The sequence below is a fragment of the Microcaecilia unicolor genome, chromosome 5 (assembly GCF_901765095.1).
Source record: "Microcaecilia unicolor chromosome 5, aMicUni1.1, whole genome shotgun sequence".
Classification (NCBI taxonomy): domain Eukaryota; kingdom Metazoa; phylum Chordata; class Amphibia; order Gymnophiona; family Siphonopidae; genus Microcaecilia; species Microcaecilia unicolor.
This window is the reverse complement of record NC_044035.1, coordinates 252,971,736-252,993,010: the sequence shown is the minus strand read 5'-3', so window position 1 is coordinate 252,993,010 and position 21,275 is coordinate 252,971,736. Positions and strand designations below refer to the sequence as shown.

The 21,275-nt window shown below is 45.2% G+C and overlaps 1 protein-coding gene across 1 annotated transcript in view; it reads right to left on the bottom strand.

The window, feature by feature from the left end:
* Positions 1-489: 489 nt before the first annotated feature.
* The window catches only part of GPR156 (G protein-coupled receptor 156), a 78,707-nt gene continuing 57,921 nt past the window's right edge, over positions 490-21,275 (bottom strand). The window contains exons 9-10 of the mRNA XM_030205099.1: positions 10,950-12,361; positions 490-894 (exon numbers count right to left, since the gene is read on the bottom strand). Coding sequence (XP_030060959.1) covers positions 10,964-12,361 — 1,398 coding nt within the window. The 3' untranslated portion in view covers positions 490-894; positions 10,950-10,963. The remainder of the gene's footprint in view (positions 895-10,949; positions 12,362-21,275) is intronic.

Genomic DNA, 21,275 nt, shown 5'->3' with positions numbered 1-21,275 from the left:
AAGATTTTATGAAAAAATGATCAAGTTGTAAAAGCCACATTAAAGCTAGGTAAAGTAAAAACAATGGGGGGGGGGGGGGGGGGGGGGGGGGGGGGGGGTTGACCGAGATCTTTTCCTCCTAAAAATAATAAAATAATAATAAAAAAAAATAACAATATAAGGTTCTAGATTTACCTTTGAGAATGAGTGCAAACTAATCTATAGTTACAAGGGTTGGCTACTATTATTTTTATTTATTAGGATGTATTTACCGCCATTATGAAGGAATTCACTCAAGGTGGTATACAGTAAGAATAGATCAAACATGAGCAATAGGCAATTACAGCAGTAAAAATATTCAAAGAACAATACAAAGTATGGCATAGTATACTACTTACAATGTCAACACAATACATAATAGAACATTTTAATTGCAAAGGTAAAGTAAAGATGGAACATATACATAAATAAGAGAGTAAGAAGAGTTAGAAAGTAAGGTGACTAATTTAAAGAAAGTTGCACATGAGGTCAGAGAGATGGTCAACTTTAATCATCATTTACAGAATGTGGGGGCTAGTGCACATTCGTACGTAACAGCCAATTATTGGCACCTATAACCTATGTAACTGGTGCATACATCTAGGTGCCAATTGATAGAATGACCATCTTTATTTCCTTTTGCAATGCTAAAGACCATCATTTCTTTCTAGCTTTCCTATCACTTCTTCACAATTAAATATCTTCTCCACTTTTCCATGCTTTCTTGAATTCTGATACTGTTTTTGCCTCTATCACCTCTCTTGAAAGGCTGTGCTGTACATTTGACAGTCTTTCCATGCAGAATATTTTCTGATACCTCTTCTCCTTTCGAGCTTCAAATTTTGTTTGTAGAATTTCCAACCCACCACTAAGGCCCTGATGCACAAAAATAAAAAAAAACTTACTGAGGCAGCAACTTGCGATTTTGACCAGTTCTAGCCAGTTTAACGTGCACAGTAGTCAGCAAGTAATGCACAAAGGGGTTCTGCGAGCCCTTTTCCATTCGCAATAGCAACCAACATGAATTGTACGCTAAAATCTTACAATGAACTAAACAGTATGTAAATGTGTATTCTGATGGATGCACAGCTGTTTTCAAGCAATGCATAGAAAAGCTCACTCGCGTTTAAGGAGAGAAATTTTACGGGAGGTCTGCAGCTGCCGTAGGCTTGTCGGAGGAGCAGGCTGCAGTGTTTGCACCCAAGAGTTATGCGTGTGTCCCACCTGTAACTGCAAGTTTTGGAACAAAAAATAGGCTGCAGCATTTTGTGAAGCACATCCATGGTATCCATAGTTTTAAAAAAATGTGTAAGGTGGCCCCAGTGCAGTGGCGTTCCTGGGGGGGGGGGGGGAGGGGACAGTGGGTGCGGTCCGCCCCGGGTGCACGCCGCTGGGGAGGGGGGGGGTGCCGCGCGCGCGCCTGTTCTTCATTTGTTCCATGCTCCCTTGCCCCGGAACAGGTCCTGTTCCGGGGCAGAGGGAACATGGCACGAATGAAGGACAGGCGCGCGGCACCCCCCCCTCTCCCCCAGCGGCGTGCACCCAGGGGGGGGGGTTCTTTCACGGGGGGTGTCCTTTCGCCCGGGGGGGGGTTGCGCTGCACCCAGGGGGGGGGTGGGGCGCATCAGCGATCCGACCCAGGTGTCAGCCCCCCTAGGAATGCCACTGCCCCAGTGTAGCCATCAGATGACATGTTCAGCTCTCCTGCACCTCTCCTGCCTGCTGGTGAGTACAGTGGCACAAGATCTCTGGGACTCTCAGGAAAGGCTGGAGGTATTTCCCATAGTAAGACCAATGGTTGCAGTGAAGCTTGTGTTACACTGCCATTTCTAGAGTACTGACTTTTGCAAAAAAGCTACATGCTTAGATGCAGCAAACGCTGTTCTGAGCATACGCCAAGCAACCATGCTTAGAGACTGGCTATTCTGCGCATGGCTAGCTTAGGGGGTGGCTGCTGTACACACACACAGGCTAGTTCCCTACCACGCTGCTTGCTGTTTCTGCGAGCAGCTCATTTGCATGCGATTTCCTTTGGGAATCACTTACTATTTCCACCTCAATAACCTTTACCAAGGTAGAAATAGGAAGCAGTTCTCTCCGCAAACTTTTGTGCAGCGGCTTTATACCTTTGAGGTATTTGGATGTCAGTCAAAACCCTCCCTCCCCTCCATTTCTCTTTTCTCATTTAGTGGGACCGTTTCACTGTAGTCTGGTGGCCATGTTAAGGTACTATTTTGTTATTTATTTTACATATAGATACAATCAAAATATAAACACTACTGAAACTGGCACAGTAGTAGAGGATGTATAGGGTTTTAGCTATGAACATGGGCTACCATTAAAACATGTTATTTTACTGTTCATCCCTATTATTAGGAACAAGGTCTCATTGCATAAAATGGGACTTGTAGTATAACACCACCAATTAGTGGTAAAATAATGCATATTTAACCGTAGTATATATTAGTAACTTCACCCCGTAATCTGTTGACATGCATTTCTGAAACTACCTTTTATCTTATACCAATGGTCTTGTATTCCCAAAACCATGTTATATTTAGGTCTTCAAACAATTCTAGAGGAGAGAAGTGACAGGGGAGACATGATTCAGGCATTTAAGTGGTTGAAAAAGATTAATGAACAAATGAACCTTTTCCAGAAAAGGGGAAGCTGTAGAACTAGAGGACATGAAATGAAGCTGTAAGGAGATAAACTTAAAAACAACATTTGGAACTTTTTTTTTTCACAGAAAGGGCCACAGGTATCTGAAATACCCTCCCAGTAGAGGTAGTGGAGTACAAAATGTGATATAATTCAAAAAGATGTAGAATCCCTCAATAATATGAGAATGGAATCCAAATACCAAACATTTCCACTCAATGGAAAAGTTAAATTACTTTTGCACTTCAGAAAAAAAAACGCCAGTTACAACCCTAAACCAAGGCATGTGAGAGAGGAAGCACAGAACAACATTTATAACCCTGACCACTTTACTGGGCAGACTGAATGGGTCACCATCCTGGAGGTTCAGGACAAATATATTCCACGTATTAGAAAAAAGGGAAAAAAGACTAAACGTCAGCCGGCGTGGCTAAACAGTAAGATAAAGGAAATCATTAGAGCCAAAAAACAATCCTTCAGAAAGTGGAGAAGAGAACCAACTGAAAGTAACAGGATAGATCATAAGGAATGCCAAGCCAAATGCAAAGCGGAGATAAGGAGGGCAAAAAAGGACTTTGAGAAGAAATTAGCGTTGGAAGCAAAAATACATAGTAAAAATTTTTTTAGATACATTAAAAGCAGGAAACCGGCCAAAGAGTCGGTTGGGCCGCTGGACGAAAATGGTGTTAAAGGGGCGATCAAGGAGGACAAAGCCGTAGCGGAGAAATTAAATGAATTCTTTGCTTCGGTCTTCACCGAGGAGGATTTGGGGGGGACACCGGTGCCGGAAAGAATATTTGAAGCGGGGGAGTCGGAGAAACTAAACAAATTCTCTGTAACCTTGGAGGATGTAATGGGTCAGTTCAGCAAGCTGAAGAGTAGTAAATCACCGGGACCTGATGGTATTCATCCCAGAGTATTAATAGAACTAAAAAATGAACTTGCGGAGCTACTGTTAGAAATATGCAATCTGTCCCTAAAATCGAGTGTAGTACTGGAAGACTGGAGGGTAGCCAATGTTACTCCGATTTTTAAGAAGGGTTCCAGAGGAGATCCGGGAAATTATAGACCGGTGAGTCTGACGTCGGTGCCGGGCAAGATGGTGGAGGCTATTATTAAGAATAAAATTGCAGAGCATATACAAAAACATGGACTGATGAGACAAAGTCAGCACGGATTTAGTGAAGGGAAGTCGTGCCTCACCAATCTAATGCATTTTTTTGAGGGGGTAAGCAAACATGTGGACAATGGGGAGCCGGTTGATATTGTATATCTGGATTTTCAGAAGGCGTTTGACAAAGTGCCGCACGAAAGACTCCTGAAGAAATTGCAGAGTCATGGAATCGGAGGTAGGGTATTATTATGGATTAAGAACTGGTTGAAAGATAGGAAGCAGAGAGTAGGATTGCGTGGCCAGTATTCTCAGTGGAGGAGGGTAGTTAGTGGGGTCCCGCAGGGGTCTGTGCTGGGTCCGTTGCTTTTTAATGTATTTATAAATGACCTAGAGATGGGAATAACTAGTGAGGTAATTAAATTCGCCGATGACACAAAATTATTCAGGGTCGTCAAGTCGCAGGAGGAATGTGAACGATTACAGGAGGACCTTGCGAGACTGGGAGAATGGGCGTGCAAGTGGCAGATGAAGTTCAATGTTGACAAGTGCAAAGTGATGCATGTGGGTAAGAGGAACCCGAATTATAGCTACGTCTTGCAAGGTTCCGCGTTAGGAGTTACGGATCAAGAAAGGGATCTGGGTGTCGTCGTCGATGATACGCTGAAACCTTCTGCTCAGTGTGCTGCTGCGGCTAGGAAAGTGAATAGAATGTTGGGTGTTATTAGGAAGGGTATGGAGTCCAGGTGTGCGGATGTTATAATGCCGTTGTATCGCTCCATGGTGCGACCGCACCTGGAGTATTGTGTTCAGTACTGGTCTCCGTATCTCAAAAAAGATATAGTAGAATTGGAGAAGGTACAGCGAAGGGCGACGAAAATGATAGTGGGGATGGGACGACTTTCCTACGAAGAGAGGCTGAGAAGGCTAGGGCTTTTCAGCTTGGAGAAGAGACGGCTGAGGGGAGATATGATAGAAGTGTATAAAATAATGAGTGGAATGGATCGGGTGGATGTGAAGCGACTGTTCACGCTATCCAAAAATACTAGGACTAGAGGGCATGAGTTGAAGCTACAGTGTGGTAAATTTAAAACGAATCGGAGAAAATTTTTCTTCACCCAACGTGTAATTAGATTCTGGAATTCGTTGCCGGAGAACGTGGTACGGGCGGTTAGCTTGACGGAGTTTAAAAAGGGGTTAGATAGATTCCTAAAGGACAAGTCCATAGACCGCTATTAAATGGACTTGGAAAAATTCCGCATTTTTAGGTATAACTTGTCTGGAATGTTTTTACGTTTGGGGAGCGTGCCAGGTGCCCTTGACCTGGATTGGCCACTGTCGGTGACAGGATGCTGGGCTAGATGGACCTTTGGTCTTTCCCAGTATGGCACTACTTATGTACTTATGTACTTATGTCATGCTGTCATTTACTATGTTACCGCTGGATCAATTTTCAAAGTGAGTTATAGATGTCTTGGTAGCCAGCAAACATATAACGTTCCTATCAATAGATTCTGAAATATGGATAGTGCCTAGCTAAAAATATATCTAGTCATCCTAGCACTATCTAGATAGTGGAGGAGTGGAGCAAGGATGGCAACCAAATATTATCCATATAGTTGCAATATTCAGCTACTATACAGTTAGGGGGGCAATTATAGAAATGGGGTCAAAAGTTAAGTGCCACGATGCAGTTCACCAAGTGTGAATTCTATAATGGTATCTGGTTGTCCAAATTCCATTATAGAATCCTAGTATAACTTAGCATTAAGGCTCACCTGCTTGTACCATGTTAATAGCCAGCATAAATGCACACATTTCAATGCGGTACTTTAACATGTAACTTACAGTAGTTACATGCATAATTGCTGGACAGTCCCATGCCCCACCTACACGCCTTCCCCTGTGAAGCCCCTCTTACACTTATGCACTAAGAGGTCCTTTACAAAGGCACTCTAGTGTTTTTAGTGTGTGCTAAAACTAAGGGTGCAATACATGTCCTAATTCCTATGGGTGTCTCTAGCATTTACAAACTAACCAGAGAGGGTATACAGCATACATAGAAAGTATACAAACAAAAAAAGCAACACTGGGCCTTCAAGACTGAAACAACAGAAGTCTTTTATTGAGATACTAGTAAAAAAGGCCCGTTTCTGACACAAATGAAACGGGCGCTAGCAAGGTTTTCCTCGGAGTGTGTATGTTTGGGAGAGTGTATGTGAGAGTGACTGAGAGTCAGAGTGAAAGTGTGAGTGTGTGTGTGTGAGAGAGAGAGAGAGTGAGTCTGTGTGTGAGTGTGTTTGTGAGAATGAGAGTGTGTGCAAGTGTGTATGTGAGACACAGTGTGAGAGAGAGTGTGTGTGTGTGGGCGAGAGAGAGAGTGTGTGTGAGACACAGATTCTCTGTGAGAGTGAGTGTATGAGACCAAGCGAGTGTGTAAGTGACTGTGTGGCACATAGAGAGTGAATGGGATACAGTGTGAGACAGAGTGTGTGAGAGTGAGAGTCAGAAAGACATTGTATATGAGAGAGAGAGTGTGAGCCCTGCCCTCTCAATCCATGCGCATCTGTCCCCTGCCCCCTCCATTCATCCTTTTCCAGCAATTCCCCTCTCTCCCTGAGCCCTGTCCTCCCAATCCATGCCCATCCATGTTCCTCTGTCACCTGCCCCCTCCATTCATCCCTATCTAGCAATTCCCCTCTCTCCCTGAGCCCTGCCCTGCAATCCATATCCATCCATGCCCATCTGTCCCCTCCATTCATCCCTATCCAGCAATTCCCCTCTCTCCCTGAGCCCTGCCCTCCCAATCCATGCCCATCCATGCTCCTCTGTCCCCTGCCCCCTCCATTCATCCCTTTCCAGCAATTCCCCTCTCTCCCTGAGCCCTGCCCTCCCAATCCATGCCCATCCATGTTCCTCTGTCACCTGCCCCCTCCATTCATCCCTATCCAGCAATTCCCCTCTCTCCCTGAGCCCTGCCCTGCAATCCATATCCATCCATGCCCATCTGTTCCCTCCATTCATCCCTATCCAGCAATTCCCCTCTCTCCCTGAGCCCTGCCCTCCCAATCCATGCTCCTCTGTCCCCTGCCCCCTCCATTCACCCCTTTCCAGCAATTCCCCTCTCTCCCTGAGCCCTGCCCTTCCAATCCATGCCCATCCATGCTCCTCTGTCCCCTGCCGCCTCCATTCTTCCTTTTCCAGCAAGTCCCCTCTCTCCCTTCCATGACCCCCCTCGCATCCATGCTCCTCTCTCTCCCATGTCCCAGCCTGTCCCGCCCTCTTCTCCCCCTCCCTTTGCATCCATGGCCCCCCTTTCGCATCCATGCTGTCGTTTCTCCCCTGGCCTCCCGCTCCCATTGTTCTTCTTTACTGGCCACTCTTCTCTCCCCCCAACCTTCCTTTTTTTTTTCTTCTTCTTTTTAAATTTACCTCCGTGGCGGTTCCGGCAGGGAAGCGTCAGGGAAGGAGGCGGCGCTCCCGACGTCTAGCCTTCCCTTCGCTGTGTTCCGCCTTCTTCTGATGTCATCCTTGACGTCAGAAGAAGGCGGAACACAGCGAAGGGAAGGCTAGAGACGTCGGGAGCGCCGCCTCCTTCCCTGACGCTGCGCTGCCGGAATTGTTTTTTTTTTCCGCCCTCGACGTCATGACGTTTGACACGAGGGCGGGGCAGAGACGACTGGCTGGCTTGAAGGCTTCACACCACGAATCCACGAACCCTTCAGCCTGGGAGTGACGTCAGATGGCTTCAGAACGTTGTCCTCAGAACGTTGAGGGTGCGTTTTATTATATTAGATGACCCGACATGGGCCATGTTTCGGCATTCAACAACGCCTGCCTCGGGTCAGGATTTGATTATAAAATGGGCAAGATATATAGGTCCAATGCCTCAATATGTCACTAAAATCTTCAAAACCGAGCGATGTTGTCTAAACAGACAGTCGCAGTGATAAAATAAGCTTCTGAAATAACGTTGTCCTTAGTAAAAACAATCTTGCCCATTTTATAATCAAATCTTGACCCCTGAGGCAGGTGTTGTTGAATGCCGAAACACGGCCCATGTCAGGTCATATCTCAATAAAAGACTCCTGTTGTCTCAGTCTTGAAGGCCCAGTGTTGTTTTTTTCGTCTCTAGCATTTAGCATGCGCTGAAAACACGAGTACGCCTTTGTAAAAGACCCCTTAATGGCTAAATTCAGTAAATGGTGCCCAAATTTGGATGAATGAAAAAAAAGGGGGAAGAGAAACACAAGTACAAGTGGCAATGCAAAAAAAAAATTTTGTAACTACCAAATATCCTACAAAAAAGGACACCGAAAGACAGGGAGGCATCAAATGAACATGTAATGGGCTATCGGACCTCTTATAGCCCCAGCTATTTGAGATCCTAATTCCTCTCAGGTGCATCAATCACTTGCCTCAAAGTCTTCAGCACCTGTCTTATTTTATATTTATTTAATTCAAAATAGATTATAGTGTGATATAAAAGCACCAAACAGGATCAAAATATAATAAAGTGATAGCAGCTACTTATCTCAAACTGCAGAACGCGGTGACAATGCTGTAGAAATCTCAAAAAGCTCCCAAATTTGGAAATTGGGCACAAATCTGACATATTCTATAGTACTGCATGCTAATTGTAGGAATGCCCCTGACCCACCCATGCTTCTTCCATGGCCATACTCCTTTTTCAGATCCAATAGAATACCGACTATGAAGATGCACGCATAAATGCTGTCGCCAATTAACGCCAATTGTTAGTGGCCAATTATTGGCACTAATTGGCTCATTCATCAATTAAATTGCATGTGCAATGTTGAGCACCATTTATAGAATTTGGAGTGAGTGAGTTGTGTGCTAAAGTTATAAAATACCGGGTTGCGCCCAACTAGCACACATGTAACTATAACCATCATGTGCGTAAGTGCTAGTATTTTACAAGTAGTGCACAAATTGGCACCTAACTTTAGGGGACTTGTTGCAGAATGAGGAGAATAATGTTTATATTTAGTGTAGGCCTGCTTAACTTCAGCCAGTGGCTTAGGCAAAAAATTTTTAACAGGGGATGCGACCCCATGCTCACCCCCACCCCCAGCAGGGCCGTGCCTAGGGTCTTTGGCGCCCCCCTGCAGACTATCAGTTGGTGCCCCCCCCCCCCTGTGAAAATGATCGCTCACCAATTGCCACACTGAAAGGAATTGTCAGCAATATTCTTAGAAACAAATTGCTATACATTGCAAAATAAGATAGCAGATGTAAATTCTCAAAGTGGGCATATTCCAAACGCTAAAATGAAAATAAAATGATTTTTTTTCTACCTTTGTTGTCTGGTGACTTTCTTTTTCCGATCATGCTGGCCCAGTATCTGAGTCTGCTGCTATCTGTCCTCTTAACTCCATTTCCAGGGCTTCCTTTACTTTCCTCCTTCTTCATTTCTTGCTCTATATCCATTTCCAGCAATTTCTTCTCTCTCCCTGGGTCCTGTCCTCCCATCCATGTCCCTCTCTGCCCTTCCCTCCTCCATCCATAGCCAGCAATCCTCCTCTCTCCCCCCCCTCCATTTCCAGCAATTTTGTCCTCTCCCTGGGCCCTCATGTCCATCCTTGTCCCTCTCTGCCCTTCCCTCCTCCATCCATAGCCAGCAATCCTCCTCTCTCCCCTCCCCTCCATTTCCAGCAATTTGTCCTCTCCCTGGGCCCCCATGTCCATCCTTGTCCCTCTCTGCCCTTCCCTCCTCCATCCATAGCCAGCAATCCTCCTCTCTCCCCTCCCCTCCATTTCCAGCAAATTGTCCTCTCCCTGGGCCGCCATGTCCATCCTTGTCCCTCTCTGCCCTTCCCTCCTCCATCCATAGCCAGCAATCCTCCTCTCTCCCCTCCCCTTCCAGCAATTTGTCCACTCCCTGGGCCCTGCCCTCCCATCCATGCCTCTCTCTCTGCCCTCCCATCCGCGCCTTGGGGCCTTTAAATCTTTTACTTCCGTGCCCCAGGCTGACTCCCCCCCCCCCAGCTTTCTCTCTGCTTAGGCTGAATGCCTTTCCCCTAAAAGTCTTACTCTCAAATTAGCTTGAACCCACTTCTTACAGTTGCTTCCTCCTGACCTGTGGTGAGTTCATTTCCCAGCTGTTCCTTCCTGCAGCTTTCCTCTCGCCACACAGCTCTCAGGCACCCAGATCTCTCTTCTTGCAGCCCCTTCTGCCCACGTGGCACACAGCCAACCAGGTCTCTCCCCTGCAGCATCTCCATGCAGGCCCACCTCTCCGCAGCAGCGTCAGTGAAAGCGGAGCGCTGCCGACGTCTTCCTTCCCTTCGCGCTCTTGGTTCCCTCAGTGTCCGCCTTCTTCTGACGTCAGAAGAAGGCGGGACACTGAGGGAACCAACGAGTGCAAGGGAAGGGAGACGTCGGCAGCGCTTTCACTGACGCTGCTGCGACCGAGGTAAAAGATTTAAAGGCCTCTGCGGTGCGGGGTGAGGGTAAGCACCATGGCGGTGCCCTCCAGAGGTGGGCGCCCCCCTGTGGTGCTTACCCCGCTTACCGCATCGGCACGGTCCTGACCCCCAGTACCTTAAAATCACCTCACTCTGCTCCAGTCTTCGCCAAGGCAGCAGCAGCAGTGGTACTCACAGGCTGCCTGTGACCTGCACCAGAGCTTTCTTTGTGAACCATTCTGCCCTTCTCAAAACAGGAAGTTCTATCAGAAGGGGCAGGAAGGTTCACAGAGAAAGTCCCAGTGCAGACAGCCTATGAGTGCCACTGTTGCTGCTCGGGTAAAGACTGGAGGGAGATGATTTTAAGACACAGGTGGGGGGGTGGGGGGAGTGGTCTGACAGGGGGGTGAATACACAATGCCTGGAATAAATATGCCATTGCTAAACATATAGCAGCAGTGTTGATCACCATTTATCACAAATATATACAGTGATCCTGAATCTATGTATTAATTTAAACACCAACTGCTGCCACTGAATATTACCCCATGTTGCTATATTATGGTTTCACTCTATTCATTCGTGCCCCGTACTATTGATGAGGCATTGCTGTAGTACTTAAACACTCCTAGGTCCCAGGAAATAGGACTGGGCAAATGGGCACATACTTTTTTATCCCCTTGGTAAAGTGCAGTGTGTCTTGAAAAGCCTCTGTTTTAAGGTCAGTTTACCTGCAGTGCTACATTCAAACAAATGTTGGTGTCAAGTCTTCTTTGAAATTAACGATAGGTGAAGAGCTAGCATAAAACTCTGTCCAGTGGACAGAGGGTCCACAGGTCTCAGGTTCTGTTTCTGTTTCAGAAGTGCAGCTATCACTAGAATCATAACCATTTTGGAAACATATTTCACAGTAGGGTCTGTGGCAACAACATATTGTCTCTTCTGAGCTGCTAGAGTCCGAGTCCATGCAACTAGTTGGGATAGGTCTCTTGAGCCCTTCCAGGCTTTCGCTAGAGTTTATCTTATATTTTGCACGAGTCTCATGATTAACATATTGTGGCTCAGCAGTGATGTTCAGTGACTGGGCAGTACAATATTTTGTTGAAGCTCTTTCCATTCCTACGTCTCCTGGATCTTCGGGTGACTTTTTCTTATCCATCTGCAAACTGACATCTTTAATGAAGACTGGAGATGGTGATTGGTAATGGAAATTGATATCACTGGCTTTCATACAAGGTGTTTGAATTCGTTTCTCATGAGTTCGGGTCTTTAGTTCATTATATGTCCTGTTGGCTGTCTTGTTCATGAGGCACAAAATGTGATACGGCAGAGTCCCGGGAAAGTGAGAGGAAGGAGAAATGGCTCTAGAGGAATATGTGAGTCCACTTGTCCTAATTAAACAAGGGGAAAGGTTAACATGGGTAGTTTTGAAATCCTCTGGAGACCTCAACTTGTTTTCAGACTGGACACTGTGGCTAACTTTTCTTGGCTTCCCTGGTGATCTGCAGCTTGAAGCAACAGTGGTGTCTATGCTAAGTTCTTGCAAAATTTCTTGCAGTTTTTCACTGCTTACATAATTCAGCTTTGCTGATGGATACCTTTCTCCTTCTGAGCTTTTGAGTAGGCTAGGCTCCACAGAAGAATTAGCCACACCACTTGCTAAAGTTTGAATTTCAGTTTTAGGTATATTGTCCAAATGCTCAACATAGAGGTTGCTTGTTGAAATCCACTGGTCCTCACCATCTTTAAGTGCTGAGCTTCCAATTAAGTCTAGAGGATTACAGAGCTGTATTTTATCACTTGAACTACCTGCAGGAATGTTCTGGTTGTTTATATGTTCTTTTACAGCGATATTTTGCCTAATCCCCCTGTCTATATTAGATTGTACATTCTGATTGCTAGGACTTTGCGTTTGGTTCTCCTCCAGATCTACAAAGGATGGCCCTGTCCATAAACCTTCAGTTGAGATGACCTTGTCCATAGCATTGGGAGAGCTGTTGCTGCTGTAAGTCACTATTGAGCTAGTCTTGGAAATGGGAATAAGGCCATTAGGATCATAGTTGCATTCAGTGGACATCAGTCTGATTAGTTTATCCTTAGCATTGTTCACCTGCTCCTGTAGACTTTCTATCACAGCATCTTTCTGTAAAAAATAAAAACAACAATAAAAGTTGTCTTCCAACTACTTGAAACAATATATTAGATCAGGGACTCTCAACCCAGTCTTCAGGACACACCCATCCAGTCAAGTTTTCAGGATACCCACAATGAATATGCATGAGTTAGATTTGAATAGAACAGAACTGGTGCATGCAAACATATTTCATGCATATTCATTTGGATAGCCTGAAAATTTGATTGACTAGATATGTCCTGAGGACAGGGTTGAGAACTGATAGAGGGGAACTGGAAAGATTAGGGAATTTACATTAGATAATAGACCAGTTTAACTTTAGTTCATTATTTTATTTATTTAGATTTAGCTTACATCTTGTCAGTTGTAGCTCAAGAAGAGTTACATCAAGATCTTTCCTATCCCAATAGATTTACAAATTAAGTCTATAGCTGAGGAAATGGAGAATAAAGAGACTTGGCCAATGTCACAAGGAGTGTCAGAGGGATTTGAATCCTGGCACAAGCTGTTATTACCGAATGGCCATCCTGTCACCTGTGTGAGATGAGTTGATGACAGTAGTCCAGTTCTCACTAAGCAAATATTCACATCACAAAATCCAATATGAGCAATGTCTACAAAATCGTCAAGTACTGCCACGCGCATGACCTGGATCTGATGTTTGGACTGGGCTTCTGTTTTTTGAATGGACTGAGACCAAAGATAATGCATAGACAGTGTTCACAGGTCCAGGGGAGAAAGAGTTTGTCATCACTTAACAGCAACCCCTTAATGGCCAGACATGGAGTCTGTGTAAGCCAGAGTATGGAGAGAACTGTGTTTTGTGACTCCTTGCTGAGGGTTGTCATAATACATAAATTAAACAATTAAACTTTATCTAAGATACAAAGGGGTACAGAGATTTTCATCCTCTTCCTTCTCAATGCTTTTCTTAATCTCTGCCCTTTCTACTACTAATCATTTCTATAGTGCTACTAGATATATGCAGTGCTGTACACATTATATGCAGGTACTTTTTCTGTCCCTAGAGGGATCACAATCTAAGTTTATCTACCTGGGGTAATGTAGAGTTAAGTGACTTGCACAAGGTCACAAGAAGCTGCAGTGGGAATTGAACCCAGGTTGCCAGAATCAAAGCCCGCTGCACTAAGCATTAGGCTACTCCTCCATTCTCTCCTAGTGCTTTTATATTGCTTGCCTTTAACTAGTGCATTTCTCTATTTTCTATCTCCAACTGGTGCTTTTATATTTCTCTTCTCCTCCAAATACAGCTTTTCTATTCATGGGCTGCAGGAAAGCAGCCAGCACTTTTTCTCTACTGCTCCCTCCTAGCTGATGTCTGAATGTGCTGCTGTTATGCCTCTAGCTGGTGGGATGAAGGATGGGAAGGGAAAGATTGCACTGTGGCAGTAGTGGGGGGTGGGGTGAGGGGAGGGCAGGGTATGCTGCTGCTGGAGGTAGGGCTACATCAGGGCCCAGAGCATTAATACCAATTTGGCCCCCCTCTACTTCCCTCAAAATTTTAATAAGAACATAAGCACTGCCATACTGGGAAAAGCCCAGCATCCTGTCTCCGACAGTGGCCAATCCAGGCTTCAAGAACCCGGCAACCCCCCTCCCCCCCCCAAAAAAAAAAAAAATTAATAATGTTCAATGGAATTTTCCCTCGGGAATCTGTCCAAACCCCCTTTAAAATCTGTAAGGCCAGCTGCTGTCACTACATTCTCCGGCAACGAGTTCCAGAGTCCAACTACACGCTGAGTAAAGAAAAACTCTCTCCTGTTTGTTTTAAATCTATCATATTCTAGCTTCATCTTGTGTCCCCTGGTTCTATTGTTGTTTGAAAGTGTAAACAAACGCTTCACATCTGTCCGCTCATTATCTTGTAGACTTTATTTTATTTTTTATTTTATTTGTAGCATTTGTATCCCACATTTTCCCACCTATTTGCAGGCTCAATGTGGCTTACATTATGCCGTGATGGCCTTTTCTCCAAGCTGAAGAGCCCTAACCTTCTTAGCCTTTCCTCATAGGGAAGTCGTTCCATCCCTTTTATCATTTTCATCGCCCTTCTCTGCACCTTCTCCAATTCCTTTATATCTTTTTTGAGATGCAGCAACCAGAATTGGGCACAATATTCGAGGTGTGGTTGCACCATATAACGACATTATAACATCGTTGTGTTTGTTTTCCATCCCTTTCCTAATAATACCCAACATTCTGTGCGCTTTCTTAGCCGCCGCAGCACACTGAGCAGAAGTTTTTAACGTCTTATCCACGATGACTCCCAGATCCCTTTCTAGGTCTGTGACTCCTAATGCGGAACCTTGCATGACATAGCTGTAATTCGGGTTCCACTTACCCACATGCATCACTTTGCACTTGTCAACACTGAACTTCATCTGCCACTTGGACACCCAATCCCGCGAGGTCCCCCTGTAATCTTTCACTCTCCTCCTGCGACTTGACGACCCTGAATAATTTTGTGTCATCTGCGAATTTAATTACCTCACTAGTTACTCCCATCTCTAGGTCATTTATAAATATGTTAAAAAGCAGTGGTCCCTGCACAGACCCCTGCGGGACCCCACTAACTACCCTTCTCCATTGAGAATACTGACCATTCAATCCTAAAATGAGTTGGAAGAGGATATATAAATTACGGGGGGGGGGGGGGGGGGGGGGGGAGCCAGAGTAGGCCCTAATGAAGGCTCATGGCACTATAGCTCTGTGGATGCCTGTTCTGATCAATCTGGAAGCCTAAAAGGAGCAGGAAGAAATTGTTAGGCCAAAAAGAAGAGAGAGGTTAAAGATTACCTGGCAGTGAAAACTGACTTCCACTCTTTGTTCCCAAATTATCTGAAGCAGAATATTCTCAAGAACACATCCTAATGTTGCACATCAGAGCTTATTCTATAAGGGCACGTGAGCACTCAGATTCCATTATAGAATACTAGCCTAACCCAGTATCAGTGTGTCTTACATTTAGGTGCTCACTATTATACCAATCATAGACCTGGTGGATCTGAGGGCACCCAAATATGACAAGGGTGCATAATTTACTGTATTCATAAGTTGCACGTGTAAATGGCAGCCTTACCCATGCTCCGCCCAGGGGCAGACTGACCATACGCGCAACCGGGCAATGCCCGTGGGCTCAGAGGCTCTCCCCCTGTAAACAACTCCACTCTTTCCAGCCCAGTGCCCCCACATTTTCAAAATGGCTACCAAGACTGCCGAGACCTGCGAGACTATCACAGAAAGTCTCGGCAGCCATTTTGAAAACATGGTGATACCAGGCAGAAGAGTAGGGTTCTTTCCTGCCCCTGAAGAGGCCACCAGACCACCAGGGCCCTTCAAGGTAGGATTGGGGAGGATGTTTTACTGTGTGGGGAAGGAGCGAGTCGGTGGTGTGCGGATGGGGGGGGGTGTGTGGGCAGGGCCCGGGAGGATCCAATGACCTTTACTGTCCGGGAGCCCAGAACACCCAGTCTGCCCATGTGACCCCCCCCCCCCAAACACACATGTATGTGCTATGCCACTTATGCGTGCCCTTACAGAATAACATTTAGGTGTTTTGCTGCTACTTACACATGTAAATGAACACTTACCTGCAAAAGTGACAGTATTCTGTACACTTACATGCAGGTGCCCTGCTAAAGAATTGCCTTTCACATGACTAGAGAGCTTTGCTCTGCTCAGCTCAGCCTATCAGTGTTTCCCAAGTCCAGTCCTGGAGTAGCCCATGCCAGTCAAGTTTTCAAGATATCCACAATTAATATGCATGAAAGAGATTTGCATAGAATAGAGGCAGTGTATGCAAATCAAGTTCATGCATATTCATTGTGGATATCCTGGAAAACTAACTGGCAAGGGGTACTCCAGGACTGGACTTGGGAAACACTGACTTATGAGACCAAATAAAATTATCTGAAGTGTCTTCTATTAGTGGGTGGCATTGGCCTAAGGTTGATCTGGCCACCTTCATTGAGGCAGCAAAGTTGCAATAGTACATGTATCAAAACATTCCATTTTAATACATTTTGACAAATTTAAACTCTTGTAGTGGTGAAATGCTATCTTGGCAACACGGTCATAACTAAGGGTGGGTGAGAATGGCTGCTGCCCAGGGTTCAGAGTTTCTTGAGGGCAAAAAAAAAAAAAAAAAGCAAGCTTGAGCCATCAACAGATGAAAAGCCAGGAAGCTTGCAGCTCCTCCTCTTACCATCAAGGTTGAGAGGAGGGGAAATGATTAGGTTTGGAGGGGTAAAAAGAGAGAAAGCAAAAAAAGAACTGGGGATCAGAGTGTAGAGGGTGGAAAGAAAGGGAGAGAGAGATAGGAATTAGGGTAGGGAAGTACAGGTTGGCTGGCTTGCAGGGGATCTGGGGTGTTGGCCAGCAGAGATAAAGGCTGGCTTGCTGGCTGCTGGAGATAGGCTGACTGGTAGGAAGGGAATGGCTACTTGAGAAGCGGCTGGCTGTATATTTGAGAGAAAGGTTATGTGAGAGTAGGGATTGCAACCCTCGTTTAAATCGAGTTTGAATACTTTTTTTTTTTTAGGTTTTGATTCTTAGGCAGTCATTTCTGATTTTCTGCTACAGTGGTGGAAATAAGTATTTGATCCCTTGCTGATTTTGTAAGTTTGCCCACTGACAAAGACATGAGCAGCCCATAATTGAAGGGTAGGTTATTGGTAACAGTGAGAGATAGCACATCACAAATTAAATCCGGAAAATCACATTGTGGAAAGTATATGAATTTATTTGCATTCTGCAGAGGGAAATAAGTATTTAATCCCTCTGGCAAACAAGACCTAATACTTGGTGGCAAAACCCTTGTTGGCAAGCACAGCGGTCAGACGTCTTCTGTAGTTGATGATGAGGTTTGCACACATGTCAGGAGGAATTTTGGTCCACTCCTCTTTGCAGATCATCTCTAAATCATTAAGAGTTCTGGGCTGTCGCTTGGCAACTCGCAGCTTCAGCTCCCTCCATAAGTTTTCAATGGGATTAAGGTCTGGTGACTGGCTAGGCCACTCCATGACCCTAATGTGCTTCTTCCTGAGCCACTCCTTTGTTGCCTTGGCTGTATGTTTTGGGTCATTGTCGTGCTGGAAGACCCAGCCACGACCCATTTTTAAGGCCCTGGCGGAGGAAAGGAGGTTGTCACTCAGAATTGTACGGTACATGGCCCCATCCATTCTCCCATTGATGCGGTGAAGTAGTCCTGTGCCCTTAGCAGAGAAACACCCCCAAAACATAACATTTCCACCTCCATGCTTGACAGTGGGGACGGTGTTCTTTGGGTCATAGGCAGCATTTCTCTTCCTCCAAACACGGCGAGTTGAGTTCATGCCAAAGAGCTCAATTTTTGTCTCATCTGACCACAGCACCTTCTCCCAATCACTCTCGGCATCATCCAGGTGTTCACTGGCAAACTTCAGACGGGCCGTCACATGTGCCTTCCGGAGCAGGGGGACCTTGCGGGCACTGCAGGATTGCAATCCGTTATGTCGTAATGTGTTACCAATGGTTTTCGTGGTGACAGTGGTCCCAGCTGCCTTGAGATCATTGACAAGTTCCCCCCTTGTAGTTGTAGGCTGATTTCTAACCTTCCTCATGATCAAGGATACCCCACGAGGTGAGATTTTGCGTGGAGCCCCAGATCTTTGTCGATTGACAGTCATTTTGTACTTCTTCCATTTTCTTACTATGGCACCAACAGTTGTCTTCTTCTCGCCCAGCGTCTTACTGATGGTTTTGTAGCCCATTCCAGCCTTGTGCAGGTGTATGATCTTGTCCCTGACATCCTTAGACAGCTCCTTGCTCTTGGCCATTTTGTAGAGGTTAGAGTCTGACTGATTCACTGAGTCTGTGGACAGGTGTCTTTCATACAGGTGACCATTGCCGACAGCTGTCTGTCATGCAGGTAACGAGTTGATTTGGAGCATCTACCTGGTCTGTAGGGGCCAGATCTCTTACTGGTTGGTGGGGGATCAAATACTTATTTCCCTCTGCAGAATGCAAATAAATTCATATACTTTCCACAATGTGATTTTCCGGATTTAATTTGTGATGTGCTATCTCTCACTGTTACCAATAACCTACCCTTCAATTATGGGCTGCTCATGTCTTTGTCAGTGGGCAAACTTACAAAATCAGCAAGGGATCAAATACTTATTTCCACCACTGTACCTGATTATTGTAGCTGTTTTCACTTCTTGCCTATTTTATAACTTTTTGATTTTATGTAAACTGCTTGGATAGTTTTACTGATTGGCATTATTTCAAATAAATGTGAAGCCTGAATGCGAGAAAGAGGCTAGAGAGGAGATGGAGATATGAGAGGAAGTAGGATTAGAGTAGGCATAGAATATTTCTCTCCCTGCAATCTGGATTAATCCTTGATTCTGAACTCTGTTCCCCAAATCTTGAAACCTATTCACCTTCCTCCATCTTCCTCTTTCCATCCCAAATCCTCACACCCTCTCTTGATCCTGTTCTACCACCATCCCTGATCCTCTGATCTTCTCGTCCCCCGATCCTCATCCCCAGTCCTCTGTCTCCCTGCTTCATCCCTAGACATCTAGTGAGGGCAGGAGGAGAGAAAGAGAGAGAAAGTGGAAGGGTTCAGATTTTTAAGCTTAGAGAAGAGATGGCTGAAGGGAGATATGATGGAGGTCTATAAAATCATGACTGGAATGGAATAGATAAGCACAAATCAGTTGTTTACCCTTTCAAAATGTATAGTTTAGTTTAATTTAATCTTGATATACCATCCTTCTTAAAATCAGAGTGGTTCACAATTACAAAGACATGGGGACATGCTACGAAGTTACTAAGTATTACATTTAACATAAGATAGTTTAACTGTGTTTAGGTTTGGACAAGTTGCTGGAGGAAGAGTCCAAAAACTTGGGGAAACTTATTGCTTATCTACTTTTTGGAATTCTGCCAGGCACTTGTGACCTGGATTGGCCATTGTTGGTAAGAGGTTACTGGGCAGCTCTTATGTTCTTAGAGAGAAAACAAAGTAGTCTGCAGGGTGGGGTGTGTTACATTTGGACCACTGAACCTCTATCATTGGTTTTTGTATTTTCCCAGTACAGTATGTATCGGTGTTTTACAGCCCATTGCAATATTTGCAGTGTTGCTCTTTCATAAGGCAGCATTGTTGCTGTTGAAGTCTAAGAGTTACTGCTGTTATGGTATGGCAAAATTGCTGTATACGTATAGTGTTTATTTTATTCATCTTTGTTTTTTGGCTTTTAGTTCACAATCCAGCTTATTTTCGAAAGAGATGGACACAAATCGGGAGATGGCCGGCCATCTCCTGAACCTAGCCAAATCGGTATAATCGAAAGCCGATTTTGGCCGGCGCCAACTGCGTTACATCGCGGAGCCTGCCAAACCTCAAGGAGGCGTTTCGGCAGGGTAGCGAAGACGGGACAGGGCATAGTTACGAGATGGCCGGCTTCGCCCGATAATGGAAAAAAGATGGCCGGCTCTGACGAGCATTTTTCTGGCTTCACTTGGTCCATTTATTTTTAGGACCAAGTGTCAAAAAAGTGCCCCAACTGACCAGATGACCACCGGAGATAATTGGGGATCACCTCCCCTTACTCCCCCAATGGTCACCAACCCACTCCCACCCAAAAAAATAAAACTTTTTTTGCCAGCCTCTATGCCAGCCTCAAATGTCATACCCAGCTCCCTGACAGCAGTATGCAGGTCCCTGGAGCAGTATTTAGTGGGTGCAATGCACTTCAGGCAGGTGGACCCAGGTAGGGGGACACAGGCCCATCCCCCCACCTGTTACACTTGTGGTGGTAAATGTAGAGCCCTCCACAACCTCCCAAACCCACTGTACCCACATGTAGGTGCCCCCCTTCACCCCTTAGGGCTATGGTAGTGGTGTAGAGTTGTGGGGAGTGGGTTTTGAGGGCTGATTTGGGGGGCTCAGCACCCAAGGTAAGGGAGCTATGCACCTGGGAGTAATTTTTGAAGTCCACTGCAGTGCCCCCTAGGGTGCCCAGGCATGTCAGGGGGGCCAGTGCATTACAAATGCTGGCTCCTCCCACGACCAAAAGGCTTGCATTTCGCCGGGTTTGAGATGGCCGGGCCCGGTTTCCATTATGGCCGAAAGCCGAAGCCGGCCATCTCTAAATCCGGCGATCCCTAATCCCGGCGATCTCAACATTTGACCTAAATGTTGAGATTTGGCCGGCGCCAACCATATTATCGAAAGAAAAGATGGCGGCCATCTTTTTCGATAATACGGTTGGCACCGACCATCTATTTGGCTGGCGCCGTTCAATTATGCCCCTCAATAGTAAAGAGGTGAGTGACATTCAAGTACACTAGATTTTTCCCTCTCAGAGGGCTTACTAATTTTTTTTAACCTTGCCCAAGATTATAAGGAGCTGCATAAAATTTGAACCAGGATTCTCTGGTTGTCAGCCTAGTGCTCTAACCACTAAGCTACTCCTTCTCTTGTGTTATTTTACAATGTTCCTGGTAGTAGAGGGCATTTGTGTTGCTGTCACTGAGAGGACAAACCAAAAAGAAGACAGCCAACCCTATGCCCTGTGGACATCTTTGTCTTCTATATACATCCTGTGGTGTTCTCTTACAACTGGAAGCAGGTTAGTTTATACTTTTTAAAAAAAATGATGTTAAAGTATTAGATAGGGAGAGAGAGATTGTTTACATCTTATAGTTATTTTATTTGTACTGCTGGTAGTTTGCCCTTCTATTTATAGAATTTGTCTATTTTTAAAATGATTGGATTTTCATGTATTAGCCTGTCTTTAGATGCTCATTGTAATTTAACTACTTATGCTTGTGTTTGTATGTAGGAAAAGGGAATGAGACTTGATTTACTGCCTTTCTGGGGTTTTTGCAACTACATTCAAAGTGGTAT